The following is a 25,347-nucleotide window of genomic DNA, read 5'->3' on the forward strand; positions in this document are numbered from 1 at the left end:
TGCAACGCTAAACTCATATGATCCTTCTTGATGTAAATAGATTTTTTGCCACTACTGGAACATCTTACCATATGATTGCATTCCTAATCGGTGAATTTTTAACTGGTCTATAATTTAAGTGGTGTGATGATTTATTTGTGACTGACTATATCTGCAATTAAGCAAAATCATCCTCATTAAAATAAACACCGTTATTAGCAACATAAAACCTGGATCTTGGGACTCTAGTAACCAAAGAAAATCAGATTGTTACTAAATCCAATAGTCCTCCTTGGTCTAATTTAATGATTAAACAACTACAAAGTTGTGGCCTTTGCATCACGATGCGGATCTATGTTTACAGTAGTAAAAGCCTAATGATGCTGAAAGCAAGAGTAATGATGATTGCAAAAAAAGAAGTCACTACAAAAATTATCAACTGCCGTGTCAAAGTGAATTGAGGAATGCTATTAGTTTTTTATCTTTCAGCAAAGGTATCAACACAATGTAAAGTTAGTCATTATAAACATTGCACATACATTGAAATTTTGAATACATTGTCGTATATCAATAACAACTTTTCCATGGCAGAGACACATACAACTACAAACACTCTATCCAGATTCTACCGAAGGATAATGAAATATGCTGATTGCTTCCAGTTATGAAAAGTGAGGCCAAAGTAATTACAAACCTCACAGGGATTACAAAGACCTGACATCAAAATCCAATCCAAAAGAGAACCCCAATCTAAACAAGAAACTAATGGAACTTAATGATTCAAAAGGAAACAGACATTTATGAAATTACAATCCAGATTGTACTCTAAAGACTCAACTCGTAAATCGCAGAATTGAATAACTGTAACTCAACTCTGAAATGCATTAGCAGTAGAAGAAAGTGTAAATTTATATTAACCTTAAATTTGGTTGAAATTGTGATCCCTTAGAAAAGTGTGGATCATCATAAATACTTCTTCAATCCTCAGAAAGTACATATTGTGTCTAGCACTATCTACGTCTTGGAGCCCCAACGGTTATGTCATGTTTCCTGTTGTCTTGATTGCCTTTGCTCATCATTGCAACAAACTCATCATAGTCAATTCGTCCATCCTAAACATTCAAGCACATGGAGAATAAGCATCAGTTAGGCTTTGTTGTGTGCGTGATACAATTTAATATAATGGCATTCCACAATAACATGAAGGTACTTACATTGTCTGTGTCCACCTCAGCAATTATATCCTTAATAGTTTCTTGATCACCCATTCCATAGTCTTTCAGTGCCTGCTCTAATTCCTCCTTTGTAATGTACCTGAGGAAAACCCAAATAGATTCGCGAATAGCAGGTTTTAATACGATGGAATCAAAATCAATACCAAAAACATCTTATATCTGTATCAGCATCTACAGATATTTACCCGCTGTTGTCTTTATCGAAAAACTGAAAGGCAGTAAAAAGATGATCTTCCCTCTCCATTCTGTTCATGTGCATTGTGGCAGTGATAAATTCAAGGTAATCAATTGTCCCATCCCCGTCTACATCTGCCTGGAATAATAAGCATAAATAGCATATGAATAGAAAGCCAGGAGACACCACTAGATCAAAAACATGCAGAACGAACATGAAGATTAGAGTCATTAGACTTGATCAACACAACAGATAAAATTTATAAAAGGGAAAAGAAAGCTTAGGTACTCACAGCATCCATCAATTGCCTGACTTCTGACTCGGAAATTTTAGACCCGAATCTTGCAAGGCCATTCTTCAATTCCTCAAATGTGACTGTCCCACTGTTATCAGCGTCAATACTCTTGAACATCTCCTTCAAACCTCTTATTTCCTCTTCTGATAGACTTTCAGCAATCACCTGAATTGAGATAAAGAGCTTTAGACCGTACAAAAGGTATGCAAGTTTGTCTCGTTAGATATTATAGGAACATACCTTCAGAGCAACTTTTTTAAGCTTGTTCATTGCCCTGAATTGCTTCATCCTAACCAATACAGCACTGTCAAGTGGTTTGTCTGGTGCCTCACCATCTTCTCTCATCCATGGATGGCCTAGCATCAGGACCAACAATGATTAGCAAGTATGAAAAAGTATGATGATCCCATTAAAAATCAAATACAAACCTATTTTCCACCAAAATTGGGCACTTTAGCATCTAACAACAGTCCTTTATAATATGGTACGTACTTAAAACATCAGCAGCCTTAAGACGTTTCTTGGGATCATGTTCAAGCATCCCTTTGACCAGGTCTTTTGCACCACCAGAAATAGATGGCCATGGTTCACTTTCAAAGTCAATCTTTGCACGTAATATAGCATCGAATATGCCTTGTTCCGTCTCTGTCAAGTGCAAACTCGCATATCATCTTATCACATTAAAAATAAACCCAAGGCGTGCAACATGATCGCTCGTAAGCCAACAGTGTAAGTGACAACATTTCAATATATGACTATTTCTATACCAACCTGCCCAAAATGGAGGCACACCAGAGAGAAGAATATATAATATCACACCAGCACTCCATATATCTATTTCTGGTCCATACCGTCTCTGCAATACCTCAGGAGCCACATAATATGCACTGCCCACGATGTCCTTGAATACATCACCTGTATCAGATGAAGCGATTAAGATAGGTGTCTCCAGTATGGCTAGAGAATTAGAAGACACCAAAATACTATTTAAAATGGAGAGAACCAATATATAAAGTGTAAAATGAAAAATTAACAAAAGCAGACAAAAGAAACTTATCATTAGAGCCCACTTCGTTAATTTAATTAATGCATAAGCCACTATTATTGTATTTGACATAGTTCATTAAGGCTATGATTCAAGAGAATGTGGCTTCAACAAGTCAAGAATGCTTCCACAACTGGAAACTATCTTCAGTATCAGCAGGTTCCCATGGGGACAGATACTAATCACTTCGAACTATCATTTAACAATACAGTACTGAATAACCTAATGACATGTTTCTATTATGCTTCCTTTGACTATGAGTACTGCCCAATCAACACCGAAGTGGAAAGCCATTTGCACTCAGGCTAGGTAATTGCCCTTCACCACATCCCGCCAGTTTGCACAGACATGGCAGCCCATGAGGGATTAACATGTACTACAGGAAAATTGAACCTTGGTGGGGGAAAATATCACTACCTGTTTACCAAACAGGCAAGCTCCCACTGACAAATAACATAATATCATAATGACATCACTAAAGTATTGACTTAAGAAAAGACTTTTGAAAAAAATGGCACCATGAAATATAATAATAATCTAATTTTAAGGTCACAAACAAGCGAGACACCATGACCAAATTGATATATGAACGCCCCTGTTTGAGTTACTAGATGGGTGCCTCGTAAAAATACATGCAATATAATGCATCTCAGATTTACAACCTGTACCAATGCACCTGGGTAACTAGCCTTAAAGATTGCCATGCTTATGATCAGAAGTGTCTTTATTGTATACATTTCATCTACTGTTATGCTGAGGAAACTAACCACGACAACCACCATTTCTATAGCTCAAAGTATTGCATATGAGGGATAGTATGATTCATCTACTCTTTTAATTAACATTATGGAATTGATATGATCCTGTCGCCATGAATTCAAGTGGGGATTACAGTCATCCACTTCTATCAACATGTCATGCGCATCCGTGACTCCTCTAAAGTCTGCCTCTTTACTTCTTTCTTTGCAATTATATTTAATTGTATATTTTTTGGTATACCCACTCTGTTTTATGAATTTACAAACCAAAAAAAATGCATTGATTAGATGGGGGACATATATTGATTATATGAATTGTAATTATGATTAAAATGCATGTAGAAAAACAATGGCCCTTTGGCCTGAAAAAAGCTTCTAATATAAAAATAAAGGGAAAGAGAGAAGAAATCTTGTATCTTCAGCTTCGGCTTATGTATCTGATTCATAATTATAATAAATATTCAACAAATACATTGCTGACAATTGATACTTCTATTGGGGTCCCACCCAAGTCAAGGGAATAGGTTCTTACTTAATGTATAGTAACCGTCTTTATTTAATAAGTTCCGTTAGGTAGTGTGCAATCAATAAATGTAAGGTGGTCTGATTAAGTAAGGTCCACTAGGTGGTTGATGTAGTAGCCTCACTAAAAAAAGTCCACTAACCTCATTAATCAATGCCCACTATAAGTTTTTCATAGGTTTCAGATATGGTTGATGTTCCAATAAAATTTATGCTCATATTTAAATATTTTCAGCTAGTAAATATTTTCACAAATCTAATTTTTATGAACAGCAACACACTGAAAACATATGCAGAGGTAAAACAGACAACCACACACACTAAACGAGACAGTTTTACCCTGGAAACCTCAAAAAGAAAAACCAGCAAAGAGATGTTTAATATTTTCAACTCTTGGAGAAATCAGGAAATTAATTACAGCAATAATGAATCTGGAACAGCGCATAAATTCTTGAGAAAACTGCCCAGATTTCAGCCCAGCAATCTTCCAACTGTCCAACCTCATATCTGAGATTAACGCTGCCCCAATGTGCAGTTGTACAGCCATCTGTATGCTTGTACAGACTTACAGAATCTGTATGGTACAGATCTGTGCAATGCAGTATGGTTTCATTGGGATGCGTGCGCCATGCACTGCTGGAAAACTTGACCTCAATCTGATCTGCAATCTCTCAGCCTCTGCAATTCAATTTTCCTTCTCTATTTCTCCTTCTCAGCCTCAAACCTCATCTGTTCTCTTGTGTGTTCAATGTGTCTCTCTTTTCCCCCAACTTGCTTTTATCTCTTTATGACCAAATGCCTAACCTTAGATCTCCAAAGAGATGGATGGCCAAGATTAAATCTTGCCCTCTTGAGATCAACGGTTGTGACTTAAACTTCTGTTAAGGCAACTTAAGTCACTTTTAGTCATAAAGTAAAAGTTACTTTATAAATATAAAGTCATATTGGGAAAAAGCATGTGTTGGACCACTTCCACATGCTAAGACACCAAGCCTATGTGGAAGCACCTGTCCGAGCTAACTTCAACACTCCGTCTTAGCAAGGAAGGTGTTCTGCACCACCCCCAGCGTATCTCTGAAAAATGCAAACTTTCCTTTCATTAAAACCTTCATTAAGATGTCTGCCACTTGTTCACCTAAGGGAATATGTATGAGCTTTACATCTCCTCTTTGAACACAGTCTCGAATGAAGTTTTATCTAATCTCGATGTGTTTTGACCTGTCATGGAACACTGGATTCTCTTAGAGTTTTATGCAACTCTGATTATCACAGTGTATGGTTGTGGGCTCCATCTCTTGATTAAATATACTAATGAGCAACTTACGAAGCCAGATGGCTTCACACGCTGACAAGCTAGCTGCCATATACTCAACCTCTGCAGAACGAAGCGCCATTAACTTATGCTTCTTCTTGAACCAAGAAACAACTCCTGACCCCAAGCTAAAGCAACACCCTGAAGTGCTTTTCCTGTCCAATACACTGCTTGCCCAGTTTGCATCTATATAAGCCCATCAACCTGACTCCATCTCCCCTGACATAGTTCAATCCATACACTACAGTGCCCCATATGTATTTCGTTTCACTGTTATCCAATGCACTCTCCTAGGGCCAACCATGAATTGACTAAGAGTGTTCACAGCAAAACAAATATTTGGCCAAATATTTGGCCTAGTGTTGACCAAATACATCAAAGAACATATCAACTAATGATATAATGTTAGATCCACCAACTCAGAGATAGAGGCATCAACCTTCTTCTAGTTGGTCTCCATAGGTGTAGACATAGGTCTGCAATCCTCCATCCTGAATCTCTTTAGGAATTCAATAGCATACTTTCCCTATCTGAGGAAAACTTGACCTTCCCTTTACCACACTTTTAACCCCAAGAAATAATGCTCAAGTCCCAAGTCCTTCATCTCGAACATCGAAGCAAGATCTTCCTTGCACCTGCTTATGAGCCTCTCAAAACTTGTAAGAAACAACTTTCCCTTTCTAACTCCAATCCTAGAAAGTAACAAAATAACCCCTATCCTCCAATGTTGAGACTGATATGAGGTTCCTTTTCAACCTTTGGACATACAACACCTGTTTCACCGTCAACAGTTTTCCAAACTCCCTCTAGAATGTGATTGTCCCAACACATGTTGCTCTGCACTTGGCATCGTTGCCAAGTTCAATGTGGAAGTCTAGATCATTTTCTATTAGACTAGTGAAGTACTCTCATGCTCCAGTCATATGACATGAAGCACCACTATCTATATACCAACTATTTGTGGTGGCTAAGCTAGAAAGATAGGCTATCAACGAGAATGCATTCTCGAACCGATTTACGAAGTCATCAACTTTTGTTGAAGCTTCTACCTATTGAGATTTGGTAGCTTGGGAGGTACTCCAAGCCCTAGGGTTCGGGGTTTGGAGATTGGAGCACCACGAAAGCTAAGTTGCACTAAAACGAATACGGGAACGGATACGAATACAGGGTTTGAAATGGATATGACAAATTTTCAAAAAATCTAGATACGATATGGCAAGGAAACAGCACACACACACAGAGATGTATATAACAAAACAAGAATTTCATATTATCATTCATCTTTTAGAATCTAGATTCTATATATAAATATACATAATCAATTATCATCTATCATCACCTTCAATTCAACATAAACATGGTCATCATCATTAATGATTATTATAACATTCATGATTCAACATATCATAAAGTTTCTGTTTCAAATTTCAATCATCAACATGACAAGTTACAACACCATCACCAAAATTAATAATGCACACTATATAGTACAAAGTACAAAAGAACTATGATTGGCAGTCTACTATCATTATTCATAATTCATATGGCATATTATGGTATTCAATGTTCATTGTTCAAAAGTTTAAAACACCATCATAAATTACACCTACATATCATCAAATATGTCTTCATTCATGTCACTAAGAACCACATCCTCTCCAGGAGTGGGAGCATTGTTGCCATGTCCACTTGAAGATCCAACTATTGGTGCATCCTCAACAAACAAAGTCATATGAGACTCAGCATTCAATGTCATATCCAAGTTAGGCAACTATGGTTCCACATCCCATAGTTTGGTGGGCCCATGTTTGTATTCGTCACTCTTGTGTGACATAAAGCTAAGGCTCGAATGGATATACACTAGTTCCTCAACGTTCTTGGAGCCCCATTTGTTTCGCCTCACCGAATGGATGAAGCCATATGTACTTCAGTTCCTTTCTGCTAACGAGGAACTAGCAACCTGTGACAAGATCCTGATGGCCAATTTTTGGATATGTGGAAGTTCCCCACCATAGTAGTTCCACCAATCAATTGGACTTAATCCGGTCTTGTCCCGCATACCAATGTGGAAAAAGTCGAAGTCGGGATTAATTCGGCAAGGGTCCAAAAGTTGAAAAGCTCCTTAAAATCATGAGTTTTTTGAAAAAGTCGACAAAATTAAAAAAACACAAAATTATTCTTTTTTTTTATTTTTTTAACATCTAGAGTATCCACAACATCAAATAAATGCATTTCCATATAAACATGTAAAGAAAGCTAATATATAATATGTATATGAAGTCTAGTGCTACATCACATATCAAAATAGTGAATCAACTCCTGAATCTTGAGTCCTGTCTAAGTCTCAACTCTCAAGAGTCAAAATATCAACAAAAAATATAATAAATGTATATCATGAGTCATCTAAAAGTCATAAAGTAATCAGTCACTGAGATCCTCTTCCCCTTTTACGGGAATAGGGAATGGCTTTGCCTTTTCCTCTAGAGGAAGAAGGCCCTGCCCCTGGGGATACAAATGGACTCAATCGTCCTCTAGAAGCTGATGGAAGAGGTGGCCTCTGTCCTATGCTGCTGCTGCCCATCCTAGATGGTGTCACCTCCTCTAAATGTTTTGGGCACAAGAGAAACTCCAGGGTGGTGGTTTTGAGGCCACTGACACGCATCCTAGTGGGAAGAACTGAGGTCATCTGTCATCCACTCTTCAAGTATGAAGATCTAGTGGGAAGACATGAACGGGCATTTAGAATTTGCCATCCAACACCACAAATTTACACTTGGCAGCATGCCAGCAGAATTATGAAGGAACAACAGACTAAAGAAGAGATGAGGAACCCTTCTGATTCTCACCAGACAACCCAAAAAATATTCCAGGATATCAGAATGTCTTCAAGGTGCCTATAGATTCCCAATGGATGGTAAAGTATGTCCTCATGGGATTCTTGGCGTAACAAACAACAACCTAAAGACTCTGCATCAGGATTGCCATCAATGAATGCTTCCATTCTCTAAAGGATACCTGCCAACTTCGACAACACATGTGAGCTTCCTGAAGAAAAAGTTGATAGTAGAAGCATGGAATGAAGACAAGGACCAAACTGATGTGGAAGATGGAATGAGGGCTCTGCAACAGTGCAAAGCAACCAATCAAGCGACACATTCCCTATGTTTGTTGGACGAAAATGCTGCCAACTCAGTTAAGCATTCTGATATTTCTTTTAGCTGTTTGATTTGGGATAGCCTTAAACTTTGCTTACGAAAACATATATATAGGATTCGGTTTGATGATTAGTTTGCTAGTTTAAAGATTATAGTGGGCTCTATGGGTATGCCCAGTAGTCCTTTCAGAGATTTGAAAATTTTGTTATTTTATTTTGCTCTGTAATTAGTAAATATCAAATCCTAAAACTGAATCTATGATATGATCAAGCATGGTAAGGCAAAGTCTAGCTAGTATCGACAAGGATTGAGACTAATGTTGTCAAACAAAGCTTTTTTTGGCTTTATCATCAAACAATGAAACTTTAATTTTGAGGTAGTGAAGCCAGAGTGTGACAATGCACACTGTTGTATGTTAATATAAAAAGTCTTTAATTTACCAAAACAAATAAGGACAAAATATCTGGAAATCCTCCAACCCATCAAGAATGCCCTTGACAAAGTACAAAATTTCTTTCATGCCTCGACATTCCCCTACCACATTAATGGATCATGCTAACATCCAAACACCTTAAAATTGTAGAAAAAACACTCTGTCGGCAAAAAACACTTTTGCCGACTTTTTGAGGTGGCCTCTGTCCTATTCACGGCCTAGGAGGGAGGCCGACTTTTTGGGTCGACTCCCGATTATAATGATTAAATCGCGATTTTTTCCTTTCTGAAAAAGTCGCCAAGAAGTCGGGGGATTAAATCGTTTAGTTGAAAAAATCGCATTTTTAGGATTAAATCGCGATTTTTTGTAGACTTTTTCCACACTACCGCATACAATCAATATCAGCACCGAAACCCTCTGCTCCCACAAATGAGCAAACTTTGAACAAATCTGAATCCCAATTTCAAGATCTACAAAAAGCTTTCCAAAAGCTTGTTTAAATCCTCGTGAGGCTTCTAGGACTTTGTTTGGTGTGGTTGTTCCCGGATCACTTAGCAACTCTATAGGATAATATTTTGGATTCACTGCATAGACCAAAAGATGCAATGGGATGGTCATCTTATTCCACCTTTTGGTCAATATATCTTTTACTTCTTTGTAAAATACTTCATCTGGGTCCTTCTCCTTGGCATTTATAACCACCCTTATCTTCTCTATCATGGAATCAATGCCCTCATACACCTCTCCCAAATTAGGCTTACCTGTGTCAAACATGCGGAGCAAATCCACAATTGGCTTAGTAAATGCCAAGAGCTACTCCACCCTATCCCACCATTCATCATCAACAACCAATATTTTCACTGCTTGTGCTTTTTCAGATTGGGATTGCCACCACTGATTCCAAAGAGAATTGCATACCATTGATTATAAGATTATGATGTGAGAAGCAAAACGCGTCTCGGCAACCTGCAAGTGTCAATGTTTCGATAAATTAAAAATCATAATCGATTGAATACCTATTATGATTGACGAATCATGACATTTGAGAATCCAATTTACATATTTGAATTTAGAGTCATAAAAATTAGAATTTATGAAATAAATTTTAAAGTTTAGGTATCCTAAGGAGCTCCAACTTCGCAAAATCCCTATGGATGCCTTGGGACATGTGGTGGTTTGTGATGAAGGCTTGAATTTCTTTTACCTCTTCAAAAGTAACTTGAATCCACTCAATTTGCGTCCCCATCTTGCTCTACATGAGGTTCAATGAATGTAAAACACAAGGGGTCCAGAAGATGTGCTAATATTTGCCTTCAATAATAAGGCCTACTGCTCTACACATCGTTGCATTGTCAGTTATTACCTGGACAACATTTTCTGGCCCCACCATTTCAATTGCTTCAATCAAGATGTCAACAATGAATTGGGAGTCTTTCAGCTGCCCCTCACAATCCACTGCCTTCAAAAACATTGCCCCCTATGGGATCTGAGCAATCACATTGATCAAAGGCCTATTCATTTGATCTTTCTCTACAATAAAAATGATGGACACCCCTAAAATGTGCCATGAATTATGAATGGTGCATAATTTAGCCTCCAAATCTAACTTCTCAGCACTCAACATTATAGTGCTGACCTTCTCATATCCAGGGCTCTTGTACCCTTATGGGGCTTCATTCACTATTTTGATCATCTTTGCCTAGTAAGGAGATTGCACAAGGTTAAAGGGAAGGTCATCTGCATAAATACATTCACTTATAGTTGCATCTACCATCTCTCGAGCATCATTATTAAAACCCCTTTCAAGCGGTCCCAAATTAGACCGCTTTGAACCAGGTTTGCCAATTCCATAAGAGGGAAGTGGAGGCTTTGATGAAGATGCTCCCAACCTTGTTGGTTGTTTGAATTGAGAGGCAAAATTTGCCTCGTTTTCTTTAGCATCTGCCTCGTATTGTTCTTTCTACTATTTGGCAATTTTTTCCTTTCTTAAACCATTTCCATCTGTCCCATTCTCTTTAGATGGGCCAGTGCACATTTTAACCCAAGTAAATGTGCTTTACCCCAGGTGTATGATCCCTTATACTCCTTTTTACACTCACTGCAAACCCATGCCAATGATCCCCCTCCTTGGATCTTCCCAACAACAGTTACATATTTCCAAAGTGGTGACTTCCGATCAATTTTAGGGGCAAATTCAATTTCATGTTCCTCTGCCTCACGAATGGTTGAACTTGAAGTTGCCATGATGATGATGTAAACGAAACCACAAAATAAAATTGATAAATATGTATTTCAAAACAAGTTACAAGCCTTGAAAAAGAACAATCATTATTAAAACACATTAAAGAAAGTATTAAACAAACTTATAATATAAAGTAGTTAGAAAATCAATCTACGTAGAAGATTCACATTTAGCACAAAATATTTATTGAGGAATTTGTGTCAAATTTAAATGGAGAATTTTAATCAACTAAGAAATAGTACTTGCTACTCACATTAATCCTAATTTCTCACTTTGGAATATTGGTCATATAGGCCTATTTGAATGCATCTAAGGTTAACTTCATAATACTCAACAACAAATTCACAACAAAGCAATGGCCTTCCATTTATGCCCTAAGTCTTATACGAGTAATTGTTGTTCAACACATTACAAATTTACAAACTATAAGTTAACAATCCATTCTATTGATATTCTTATGCCAGTTTATACCTCTAGAGTAAATACCTATTTTACCTATTTTCGTTATATCAAGACAGAAAAGCTAAATCATTTTTTCTCACAGTTTTATAATTTACCTATTTTCATTATACCATATTCTCACGACAGAACAAACGTAAATTTGTCACCCAAAAGTTTCATTTGTTGAAAGGGCTATGTTGAGCAAAGAAATTACCAAGCAATGGCTCTTTTCTAAGAACACAATGAAGAATGGCAAACCCCTTAGGTTGGATAAACTGCCCTGTCAATTCCTCAAAACAGTGGGAGAGTCAAGACACTGTTGCTAATCCTAGCTATAGTAGGACCTTAATTAACCACACAACACATCTGACGTATTTAGTATTTACCTTTCCAATGACAAGTGTGTCACATTATAAATATAATAAAAACAAAAATGATAGAGGAATCATAGAATGATGGTGGTGTGCTTTGATATAATCAATATACTAGTTGAAAGAGGATTTAAGAAAATAAATTTATATTTTAAGGTTCCTGGGTCTTATGCCGTGTGGTAATGAGCATAGATCAATGTACAGCATTAACCATATAAATTTGTAAAACTTAAAAGTAGTGCTTTCATCATATCAAGATTCAAAACAGAGTTGGTGTGAAACTAAAATATAACATTGTATTGAGTAAATACCAATGTTCCACCAAGACTCCGGTGCAGGGAGACGCGGGTGCGGGGAGACGCACAAGGGGGACGTGTGGGAGTACCCTCAAATTTTAGGGAAATTTCGGGGGTGCGGGGAGTCGTCGAGGTATATATATATATAAAATTCAAGTTCATATTCATTGTTCACTGTTCAATAATGAAAGCATAAAAATATTAAATAGACAATTGAAATTTGAATCATTGATCCATCCTCATCATTCATTATTCAATGGTTCATCATTCTACAATCTACATTGATTTAAAAACTAAATTCATCATTCATCATTCTAGAATCTAAATTGAAAGCAAAACATACTAGTATATTTTCAAAGTTTGAACACTAAATTTATATAACTCAAATTCAAAGTTCAAACTCAAAAATAGTTAAGAGTGAAATGGAAATGACTTTGGGTTGAAATGAAATGAGCTTTTAACTTTAAGGTTTAGGCTTTTAAGTTTTAGTTATTTAGTTTTAATTTTAATTTTTTTTTTTAGACTTTTAAGTTTTAGTTATTTAGTTTTAATTTTAGTTAAAAAAAAAAAATTAATGGTTTTGATTTTTGAATTTTTGATTTTTGATTTTTAATTTTTAAATCTTATTAGACAAATTTAAAGGGGGACGCCCAGGCGCACCCTTTTTGGGGAGTCTAGACTCCCACACTGAAGGGGGACGCCCAGAAGCACCCTTTTTGGGGAGTCTTGGGGAGTCTAGACTCCCACATTGGGGAAACGCACCCCCTTGCGTCTCCCCGAGACTCCCCAAAAAGGGTGCGTGGGGAAACGCACCCCCAAGAGACTCCCCGTCCCGGGTGCGTGGGGTGCGAGGGGTGCGCGCACCCGACCCTGGGGGACGCGTCCCCATGGAACACTGGTAAATACCTCTAGAGTCGGTCTCCTCTCAAGCCTTTGTTGCTCTTGCAGTTGTATGTCTCCTCTCGAGTCTTTACCGCTCTTGTAGTTATTTGTCTCCTCTCAAGTCTCCAACTCCAAGCAGTGAACACTTAACCGTGACAGCAAATGCCAAAGGATGGACAATGGAGGGTCTCCTTGACTCCAATGGTGGTGACAACAGAGAGTCTCCAAACGGTCTCTTCGACTCCAAGAGTTGCCTCGGCGTCGGTTCCTCCAACTCCAAGCGATGGTGACAGATCACAGTGGATAGTCCCTCAGGCCTCAAGTTTTAACTCAAGCAAGAGGGAGTGGACTATGAGGAGATATTCGTAGATGTTGCCAGATATGCATCCATTAGAGCAGTCATGTCCATTACTTCGAAGATGGAGTGGAAGATACATCAAATGGATGTGAAGACTACTTTCCTCAATGGGGTGATTGAGGAGGATGTGTCTATTGAGCAGCCTCAGGGCATTGAGGTGCATGGGAGAGAGTCTCATGTATGCAAGTTGAAGAAGACCCTTTATGGGCTGAAGTAGGCTTCGCGCGCATGGTATGCTAGGTTCAATGGATATCTTCTTGGTTTGGGCTTCACCAAGAGTGACATGGACTCTAACTTGTACTATGTACTTGTTGAGGGTGAGCAGCATCAAGTGGCACTTAGTTCAACAGAGGCAAAGTACATGGAAGCAAATATGGCTAGTTGTGAGGTAGTATGGCTTCGCAAGATGCTTGTAGGATTATTTGGTTTGGAGATGGGGACAACAGTGATTCATTGGGACAATCTCAATTTCATTAAGCTCTCCAAGAATCATGTGTTTCATGATCAATCCAAGCATATCAACATCAGATATCACTTCATCAAAGACAGAGTCCAAAGAGGTGTTGTGAGATTGCAGCACATTTCCACAAAGGAGCAAGTGGCAAATATTCTCATTAAGCCTCTAGTGAAAGGGAAGTTTGTAAAGTGTAGAGACAAGCTAGGGGTAGTGGAGAATCCATCCCTTGCTAGGAGGGAATATTGAAACATGCGGTAGCTTCGGAAGGTCTTCTGCATAGGCTTGGTGTCTTAGCATGTAGGAAATTATTTATTGCCTCTTTAGGTGTTTACTATTGGAAACTAGGCAATCACTAAGAGAGGGGGTGAATCGGTAATAGTATCATTTAACAATGGCGAATTTTAATTATTTTAACAATCTCTTAACCTTTCCTTTGACAATAAGTAGAGTTTCGTAGATATTCAGCAATTAACCATAAAAACTAAAACAAGTACACAAGCAACACATATAGACACCAGATATAAGTGGAAACCCATAAAGGGAAAAACCACGAATTTTTGTTGTGATGTAAACGCAAACACCCACTCCCTTTTTACATCAGCTTTTGTAGGCACCGATCTATATGAGGCTTCAACCTCTCTTTTGATTTGCAAGCTACAACTTGCTGGAAGTACCCACTCCCACTTTTTACATCAATTTTTGTAGGCTCCTACCTACAAGAGGCCTCAACCTTGCCTTTTTTTGCAAGCTACAACTTGCTGGAAGCACCCACTCCCACTTCTTACAAGCTCCAACCTATTATTTTTCAAGCTCCTACCTGAAAGGAGACACCAATCCCCTAATACATTAAAGTTTTATTTGCTAGCTTAGCTGGTCTTTAAATTCTGAATTCTTCCGTCTTTGACTCTGTTCTGTACTTTGTCGCTGCCTCCTTTACAGTTGTTTATCTCCTCTGCTCCTCTTCCTTAATTCTGCTTCACAACTACTCCTCTTCCTCTTTCTCTCTTTGCCAGGGAATTCACGAACTACATCTCACAAAATTCAATCTTCTAACTTCTCTGCATTCCAAAATCTTCCTTTATATAACATATTGTCTCTTTGTATTCCAAAGCTGTCCCTTTGTGCTCCACCCATTCGTTTCACATTCATCCAAATTTTTGAAGATCAAAACAAAATAAATGGTCCTCCAAATATTATTAAAAGATTAATATCAGCCAACTCCAATGAGTGCATAAACCATGTGTATCGAAGGGTAATTGATTTTCTAGGCTAGCAATATTATCATCACATGACAAGTGCATTAAAGAACTTATTAACAGCTACAAGTTTACAACTAAATTGCACTGAGAAATATGTTTGTGAAGGCTGCTCAAGAATATTGTAGCTGCTTTCCGAATAAATTTGTTTTGTTGACAAAAAAGGTTCATCTTATCATTCATAACACGAAGTCAGGTATCCAATACATCTGTCACAAAGGAAACCTGTAGAAGGTTTTCCAACATTCCAGTGTTCTGTATCATGACAGCAGCATCTTTGTATTTATAGGTTGATATAAAATTGCTCCAAGTCAGCAACTTCTTGAGTAAAGTGTCAACATCAGATTAGTATTTCCAGAGCCAAATCTAACTCAGAGAAGGCAGTGCACGCAGACTTCAATGAATGCCCTGGCTGCCTTGAGGAGTTTGTGTTGAGAATAAAATCAACTTATTGCATCCCCCAAAAAATAAAATTTAGCTTACCAACAAAGTTGGGGCTACAAACTTACTGCAATGATTTTCTATAAAGATGTTACAGATCAAAGCCTTGATGTTTTGCAGAAAAGGGCAGCACCTTCTTGTTCATAAATATTTTGCCAATGCAAATCTTCATGATATCTTATACTTTGCAAATGATAATGGATATAGGATGACCTGGAACTCTCGTGTGAGGATTGTACCCGGCACTACTTGGGCTCTAGGGTATTTGCATAAAGTCTCTAAATAATGAACTCGACCCCTATTAGGGTCCCTGTAGCCCCTCCGGTTTCAGATTGTTTTGCATATCATTGTTTAATGCTCACAACCCATTTCAATGTAGCTGATATATATAAACATAAATATGCATTCACATAAAACGCTGGCAGGCTATCTCTGATCTTTAACTTTAACTTTAACTTTCAACTGATCAAATAAATTTCACACAAGCATGCACACAAATGAACACTTGTTTTTGGTCAATCTCTGGCCTTGGAAAAACCCACAAGGGGAAAACCAGTCTAGAAGGAGATTTTATTGCTCTTCACAGAGAAATTAATTATACAGCATTGATTTCACAGGGTACTTATCTCTCCCTGCTGATGTCTAGGAAACCATGCCACTGTTCATGGAACTTGTGCACAGTTCAGCAACCATTGCTCTAGAACTGTGTGCCACTGTTCAGCCTATCAGTCCCTCAAACTTTGCCCCTCTACCCTGAATTTCTTCCTTAAAACAGGCCACAGACTCAGAAACTCAGCCTCGAATTTTATGTTTGCAGACTGACTGACAGCCCCTTTTCTGCCTCGAAAAACTGTGTTGTCAGACAACTGTAAACTCCTTGATTTTCAGGCCAGTATTAAATTATGTAATAATGGTCAATAATAAATTAGACTTAGGCATTTAACTTTATGTTATATTTTTGCTTTTTGTCTTATTGATCAATCCCACATTCATAAAGTGGATTGACTCAGTGTTAATGTAACCTATATAAGAAAGTGTTTGCTCTCTTATTAAGTACACCAAATACAAAGAACTCTTTCGAGTTATTTCTTGGCTTTCTCTATGCTCATATTTTCTTTATATGGTATCAAAGCGAGGTTATCGAGCCACGGAACTGTGAGAGCGAAGATTCGAGGGACTGCTGCCGGAAGATTCGAGGGACTGCTGCCGGCAGTGAAGGATCGAGGGATCGCCATCGTAGCACAGTGGAGAACCAAAAGCTTTTCGAGTCAATCGAGTGATTTTTAGGTTTTAAAACCAGTACTACGGAATTGTACGGAACAACAGTCAATTCCTGTGCTGTTATTTTTTTTCTGTACAAATAGCTGTCAAACAGCTGCTGTACAGCCAACAAACAGCCACCAAGCAGCCATACGGTCTGTAATTTTTTAAACTGCTTGCTGTAATTTCCGCAATTTCTCTCGAATTGTGACAAATCAGATTGTTTTATAGCAGATTGGATCTGCTTGTAACTGATTTGTGAACCAGATTTGCAGATCTGGTGTTTTTAGTGTCTGATCTATTATTTTTCAGCGTTTTTGAGGCGCTTTTGATCAGTTTGGTGGGAGATTTCCCAAATTCGACTTGCAGAGATGGCTTCATTGAACAATATCATGTTGGAAAACAACCAGAAGTTCTCTGGCAAGAACTACAACACGTGGAAACAACGGATGCTTGCAATCTTTGAGTACCGTTGCTTGGATGAGGTGGTTCTAGGCAAAACTACCCAACCCACAGTTGCGGGTAAAGATCAGGACAAGTTTGACAGCTATGACAGAGAGGCCATGATGCTTATCAAACTGTCAGTTACTGATGAGATGCTTCCTGAAGTTCAAACAGGCAAAACTTCAACTGCAGTTTGGACGCATTTGAAAGATCTTCATGAGACATCTGACAAAGGGCGAGCATTCTTTCTGAAGAACATGCTGTTCTCGATCACGATGAGTGAAGGTGCCTCATTGCAGGAGCATTTGCTCAAGATCAAGGATGCCTCATTGCAGGAGCATTTGCTCAAGATCAAGGACATCCGAGATCAGTTGCTAGCCATTGGTCGGAAGATGGAGGAAGAGGACATGGTGGTTATCACGCTGAAAAGCTTACCACGAGCCTATGAGCATTTCATTGAAACCCTCAACATTACTACTACGAATGTTGACCTGAAGTTCGAAGAGATTTGTAATAAACTCTTACAGCAGGACAGATGGAAGAAACAGTTCGGCAGCAGCACTGAGACAGAGGGTTCTGAGCAGGCCTTTGCAGCTAATTACAAAGGCAAAGGAAATGGGGCCAAGAAGAAAGGCCAGCAAAGCGGGGCGGATGGTCCCCAGGGACAGAAGACCATCACTTGTCATTATTGTGGCAAGACAGGCCATGTGAAGAAATACTGCAGGAAAAGGTTGGTTGACCAGAAATCCAACCAGGGAGGGCCTCAGCCAAAGGCTCATGTTGCAGAGCACATTGAGGAGAAGGAATCAACCTTCTATGCCTTCAATGCCACAACCCAAGCAGACCAGTCCAAATCATCTGCTTGGTATATTGATTCTGGAGCATCCCGACATTTCACCAACAGGCAGGATTGGTACACAGAGTTCGGGGCATGCTCATCCAAGGATTCAGTAATATTTGGTGGTGGGGCCGAGTATAAGGTCGCTGGTAAAGGACATATTCAGCTTTCCTTTGGAGAAAAAGCATTACTCTTTCTCAATGTCTACTATGTGCCAGGTATGGAACTCAATCTGCTATCAGTTAGTCAGATTATGTGACATTGTCCAAATATAGATATCAACTTTAGCAATCATAAATGCTATATAGTTGACAGGAACACCAAGAAGACTGTTGCTCTTGGTATAGAAGATCATGGTTTGTTCAAGTTGGTAGACATTGGTCAGGTAAAAGAACATGCATTGGTAGCCAAATCTACATCAGATATTGGTACACTATGGCACCTGAGGTATGGGCACCTCAATATGACTTATCTCTACCAGTTGGCTCGAGAGAAACTAGTCGATGGACTTCCAGATATATCACTGAAGATCCAAGGAGTTTGCGAAGCTTGACAAGTTGGCAAGCAGCATCGATCACCATTTGATGAAGGACGGGCTTGGAGAGCGCAAAGGGTCCTTCAGCTGGTTCATGCGGACGTTTTTGTACCAATGAACACGGCATCAATCACTGGTACCAGGTATTTTCTGTTGTTTGTTGATGATTTTAGTAGAAAAATGTGGGTGTATTTTCTCAGATTAAAATCTGAAGTGTTTAATGAATTTCAAAAGTTCATAGCATTAGTAAAAAAAGGGTCGGGTTGTTACATAACCACTCTTAGGTCTAATAATGGTGGAGAATTATGTTACAAAGAATTCCAAAACTTTTGTACTAAGCATGGCATAAAGAGACAATACACCACACCCTACAATCCACAACAGAATGCAGTAGTTGAAAGAAGAAACCGCACCATCACGGAGATGGCCAGATGTATGCTGCAAAACAGGTCTGTTCCACACGGGTTTTGGGCTAAAACAGTGTTCACAACAGTTCACCTGCTGAATAGATCTCCAACAATGTCGGTAAAGAAGAAGACAATGGAGGAAGCATGGTCTGGTAGAAAACCTAAAGTGAGTCATCTGAAAGTCTTTGGATCTACTGCATATACTTGGATTCCAGCTCAGAAAAGAACCAAGTTAGATCCAAAGAGCAAGAAACTGATGCTTATAGGGTACAGTGACACTCACAAGGCTTACAGGTTGGTTGATCAGCCACTCATCAAGTGATCTTCAGCAGAGATGTTGTTGATGAAGATATTGGACCTTTCCAATCTTCTTCTGAGTCCCGAATTACCAAACACCCAGAGGTACCAACAGATTCAGGTATCAGGCTTCAGGCAGCTCCACCTGAAGTGGGGGAAGATGAGACTCATAGTTTGGTGATTTCTACTCCTGACAGTGTGATTCAATAGTCAGATGCTATTCCTACAAGAAGCACAAGTCATGGTGGCAACACTGATTTGGGTGGGGAAGATTCCAAGACAAGACCAAAATGGTGGCACAACACCATTAGGGATGTTCGGATAGGAGAAATGATTGAGGGACGATCATCCAGAGTAAAGAACATACAACAACCATCTATGGTTAACTTTGCTCTTATAGCTAACCTACAGGAAATCTATGAGCCACAGCACTTTGAGGAGGCAAAAGGAAGACCTGAATGGGAGCAAGCCATGGCATCTGAACATGAGAGTTCGATGAAAAATCAGACTTGGGATCTCACATCTCTTCCACCAAGGAAGAAACCCATAGGCTGCAAATGGGTCTACAAGGTCAAGTACAAAGCAAATGGTACACTTGACAAACACAAAGCACGATTGGTTGCAAAAGGATTCTCTCAGCGAGAAGGCATCGACTATGAGGAAACCTTTGCTCCCACAGCAAAGATGAGCACCATTCGTCTTGTTCTAGCCATGGCAGCACAGTTTGGCTGGAAAGTCCATCAAATGGACGTGAAAAGTGCCTTCCTCAATGGAGATTTGCAGGAAGAAGTCTACATGCAGCAACCACAGGGGTTTCAGGTTTCAGGAAAGGAGCATTTGGTCTGTCGACTGAAGAAGGCTCTATATGGCTTGAAGCAGGCACCTCGAGCGTGGTACATTAAGATTGACAGATATTTGGATGAACAAGGGTTCCAGCGGAGTCCTTCAGATTCCAACATGTATGTCAAAAGAGTTGGTAATGATATCATCCTTCTAGTTATATATGTAGATGATATCATTGTCACAGGTAGTGAAGAAAAGGCTATAGAATAGATAAAAAATAATATAAGAAAAGCTTTTGACATGATTGATCTAGGCCTCCTGCACTACTGTTTAGGTGTAGAAGTCTGACAAACAGGTAGCAGCATCTTCATATCACAATCAAAATATGCCAAAGGTTTGTTGGATAGATTCAGAATGACAGATTGCAAAATCTCATCTACACCTATGGAGAAAGGGTTGAAACTTTCAGCCCAGACGGACTCTAAGGAAGTTAATGAGTCCATATACAGGAAACTAGTGGGGAGCTTGATATACCTTACAGCCACTAGACCTGACTTATGTTTTGTTGTGAGCTACATTTCCAGGTTCATGACAGCACCAAAAGTAGAACACTGGACCGTAGCAAAACGAGTTCTGAGATATGTGAAAGGGACACTTGACTTTGGCATTCTGTATAACAGAAGCAAAGAATCTAGGTTGAGTGGATATACAGATTCAGATTGGGCAGGTTCTGTTGATGACAGAAAATCCACTTCTGGATATGTCTTCAGCCTTGGCACAGGTGCAGTCACATGGACCAGCAAGAAACAACATGCAGTAGCCCTTTCCTCAACAGAAGCAGAATATCGAGGAGCAGTGAAAGGAGCATGTGAGGCAGTTTGGCTCAGGAGGATGCTTTCAGATATGCATATGCAACAAACCGAGCCCACACCCCTCTTCTGCGACAATCAAGTGGTGATGAAACTTGCCAAAAATCCAGTCTTCCACTAGCAATCAAAACATCAATACACTGTCATTTTATCAGACAACATGTAGAAGATGGATCAATTCAGCTGCAGTACTGTCCCATAGAAGATCAAACTGCAGACATTCTTACCAAGCCTTTGGGTCCTGAAAAATATGTAAAGTTCTAGGATAAGCTTGGTGTAGTTAGTAAATTGACCATTAAGGGAGAGTATTAAATTATTTAATAATGGTCAATAATAAATTAGACTTAGGCATTTAACTTTATGTTATATTTTTGCTTTTTGTTTTATTGATCAATCCCACATTCATAAAGTGGATTGACTCAGTGTTAATGTAACCTATATAAGAAAGTGGTTGCTCTCTTATTAAGTACACCGAATACAAAGAACTCTTTCGAGTTATTTCTTGGCTTTCTCTATGCTCCTATTTTCTTTATAGAACATGCCTCGAAATTCCCACTATAACACAGCGTTGAAAAATGCGATGTTTGAGTTGAACCTCCCTAAAACTCATGTAGGGATTCCTGCCTGTACCTTCTCGGTATCTGTCCCTCAGTCCCAGCCTAGTGCATGCTTGATCTCCTAGATTTTTGAGCCTCTACTACAGCAACAAATCTATTGGTGCTCCTCAAAGAATCGCACTGGAAATGTCTGCCTGAACCTTCTCAGAATTCATGCCTCTGTTCCAGCTTTGGGATGTGTGCCAGCTGATGCTATCCTTGATGCAATACTCATCTATCTCAACTTTAAAATCCTTGTTGTACACCAATGTTACACTAATCGTTATTGGGATAATATCGACGCGAGGAAAAAATCGGAAAAAATCATAATAATTGGAAAAAAATTGGTAATAATTGGGAAAAAATCGTTTGGCACAAAAAAATTCTTTTTTTTTCAATTTTTTTAATATCTAAACCATCTACAACATAAAATAAATACATTGACACATAAATATAATAAAAGAACTAATATATAAGATGTTTAATATCATTTCTAGTGCTAAAATCACACATAACAGTGAATCATGTCCTGAATAGTAAGTCCTGACTCCTGAGTCCCAACTCAACCTCAAAATATCAACAAAAAATATAATAATGTATCTCATATCATGAGTCATAATGTCATATACAATGAAATGAACCAAATAACTAAAGTCTAATACTACTAATTTCCTTTGCCCCTCTAGATATAGATGTCGGTGGAGTTGGCAGGCCGCAGTGGACTATGGAGTCTACTGTGCTCTAGAAGCTGAAGAACTAGGAGCTACAGGAGGTAGACCACATCCTCTACTTGTGATAGGGGTAGCTTGGGTCACCTCAAAAAATCGGGCAAAAATTTTTTTATCTGAGTACTAAGCGCGAATTTATCTTTTTGTTGAAAATATCGCGATTATACGATAATATCGCGATTTTAACAACATTGATGTGCACTCTCCTTGAGAAAACTATGGTGGCTATCTCAACTCCTTATCATTCTCCTCTTGAGGTAGATTCTCTTTTCCAGCTGAAGCTATCTCAGCCTCTCTTCTTTCTTCTTGGTGTAGAATCTATCCACCAGCAAAGGTTATCTCAGCCTCCTCCTAAAGCTCTCTTAGCCTCCTCTTCTCTTCTCCTCTTCTCCAACCTTACACTTGAAGAATGAATGCTCTCCTTTGCCTTTTCTCCCTTTTTAGTCTTCTGTAATAAAGTGAAGCCCCAAACCTATGATCAAGGACTGAGATTATATCTCAACTCTCCTTAATCAAGGGTAGAGATCTAATCTCCCATTGACCCCCTTTTTCATGCCCCCTTCATTAAGAGCCTCCCTAGTCACTTTAATGTTGTTTTTGTACATCGTTCCCTTTTCCACATAAAGTCACTTTAATAATATAAAGTACCATGTCCTTTTTCTCATAAAGTCGCTTTAAAAACATAAAGTGACTTTAATATAATAAAGTGCTTTGTACTTTTGAATCTCGTAAAGTGCCTTTGTTATGAATAAAAATATATAAAAAATAAAATAAATGATGTAAAACTATAATAATAATAAATAGTGATTAATTAGTAACTAGTTAATGAAAAGGTATGTCCCTAAAGACATAACCGTTGGTGAAAAGGCACCTCCTTAAGGTATATAAGCAAGCCCTCACTCTCATTGTAAGCATTCTCATTCATACCTTTTAATATATACTCTTGTATCTAAATGGAGATGTTTATATTCCAAGTCTTCTAGAGTATTCCACTTGAAGTACAAACTTTGTTCATTCCATTTGGTATCAGAGGCACGTTGGCAGATCCCAACCTTTGGCCATCAACTTGTTGTCGCAACTAAAGCATTTCGCTACACGAGTAAAAAAAAAAATAGTCCGATGTAAATTTTGAAGGAGAACATTCATATCAGGGTTGCAGGGGAGCGACCCCCCCTTCATGTCCCCGCTCCCAATTCGCACTCCGGGCAAGAGCGCTCCCGACAAAAAAAAAATTCTCCTTGGTTTTGCCAGAGCGTTCGCTCCTTGACTGCTCATGTACGCTCCGGAAGCGTTTTTTCAGAGGGGGAGCAGTCGAGGAGCAATCGTTCCCGACCACTCCCCCTCCGAAAAAATGCTCCCGTCCAGCGAAAAAAGGTCGCACGGCCAAGAGGAAGGGCGACGGTCGGCGGCGGAGAGGAGAGAGGAAAGGGAGGGAAAGGGGAGGGGGGGGGCGGGGGGATAAATAGACCCTCTCCCCTCCCATTATTCACTTCATCCATTGAAAGCAAGAGGAGCAAGAAAGAGTTTGAAGCTTGGTGAGAGAGGAGCTTAAGGAGCTTGCAAGGGGAGATTGCAGCTTGGGATTGAAGGCCAAAGAGGTAGGATCTACATTCTAATCTAACATTTTTTTTATATTCATTACTAAATAAATAAATAAGTATATTCTCTATTTCCCATTCCCATTCCTCCATTTTTTTGCAAATTCAAAACTTCAAATTTCAAACATCATGGTTATATGGCTTTGGCATTTTCTTCTTCTTAGTTCCTTTTTTGGTTATTATGGTGTTGGAGAGTAAAAGAGGGTTGATAATGAAGAAGAAGAAGAAGTGGGTTATAGTGGATTTGATGAAAACCCCAGGCGAGGAGTACCTTGGTGAGGAGGATGACAGTGAACATGATTCAGCCCAAAAAACTAAACAAGACCAAACCCCATTGTGGAAATATGTTTCAAGGACTGAAGCAGGGAAAGGGGGTGAAACCATTAAATTTGACTGCCCCCATTGCAACAAAACTTACACAGGTTCATATACCCGTGCCGTAAAAATTTCTCATTTCCCATCCCGGTTTTCAGTTTCACCTTATTTCTCCAAAATAGTTAAATGCCCTTTCCCATATCCATACATTCAACCACTGAAAAATAAATTTTACTGAAAACACAAATTCTGGAAATTTTATAGAATGCTGGAAAATGCAGAAATAAAAAAATCAGTAGGTACAAACAGCCATTTAACACATTTAAACACAGTAATTTTTTGTCAAGGTGACCCTGGAAAAACCCCCTACAACTCTTAGGGAAAACCAGTTCGAGAGCTCCTCCTTATTTCTGAAAAAATGTTTTTTACAGTGAGAAATATTCAGCAAAAATCAACAAGTAAACTTTTACAACTTATCTCGTTTTTCGTGCCTCACAGCCAACTGGAAAAACTTGCAAACAGCAAAATCTGAACAGCAATAAATGTTGTAAGTCCTCCTCGATTTCTGTGCCAATTTTCAGCCTTAAATTCTGTTGTACGGCCTGCCTAGAAAATCATCAAGCTGCCAGAAATTCTGCTGTACGATTTCTGTGCCAAAAACTGCGATACGACCTCCTTGAAAATCTGTTGTACGACCTCCTTGAAAATCGTGCCAGCAAACTCAGATTTCTGCTACTCGATTTCTATGCAAACTGCTGTACGGCCTCCTTGAAAATTGTGCCCAAAAATCTACCTTTCACTATATGCTAACTCAGCTATACGGACTTGCTGGAATGCTGCCTTGGAATGTGTGCCAAGCTGCTGCCTCCTTCCCCTCCCTGTCCAGAAATCTCCCTTGCTCTCTTGCTCTCATTCTCCCAATCTGCTCATGAAAAAATGAATGACCTTTTCCTCATTTTCCTCCGTTAATCTAACCCTAAGTGACTTTTGGGTGATCCCTAAATCCAATGGCTGAAATAGATTG

At 38.9% G+C, this 25,347-nt stretch overlaps 1 protein-coding gene across 1 annotated transcript in view; it reads right to left on the reverse strand.

Annotated features, from left to right (window-relative positions):
• Positions 1-515: 515 nt before the first annotated feature.
• The window catches only part of LOC149197826 (calcium-dependent protein kinase 1-like), a 56,258-nt gene continuing 31,426 nt past the window's right edge, over positions 516-25,347 (reverse strand). The window contains exons 2-8 of the mRNA XM_089405985.1: positions 2,456-2,599; positions 2,177-2,329; positions 1,925-2,040; positions 1,682-1,849; positions 1,400-1,527; positions 1,194-1,293; positions 516-1,091 (exon numbers count right to left, since the gene is read on the reverse strand). Of these exons, the coding sequence (XP_089262111.1) occupies positions 990-1,091; positions 1,194-1,293; positions 1,400-1,527; positions 1,682-1,849; positions 1,925-2,040; positions 2,177-2,329; positions 2,456-2,599 (911 nt within the window). The 3' untranslated portion in view covers positions 516-989. The remainder of the gene's footprint in view (positions 1,092-1,193; positions 1,294-1,399; positions 1,528-1,681; positions 1,850-1,924; positions 2,041-2,176; positions 2,330-2,455; positions 2,600-25,347) is intronic.

Source organism: Pinus tabuliformis, chromosome 2_2 (assembly GCF_031772625.1).
Source record: "Pinus tabuliformis cultivar Carrire ecotype Pingquan chromosome 2_2, CPIR1, whole genome shotgun sequence".
Classification (NCBI taxonomy): Eukaryota; Viridiplantae; Streptophyta; class Pinopsida; order Pinales; family Pinaceae; genus Pinus; species Pinus tabuliformis.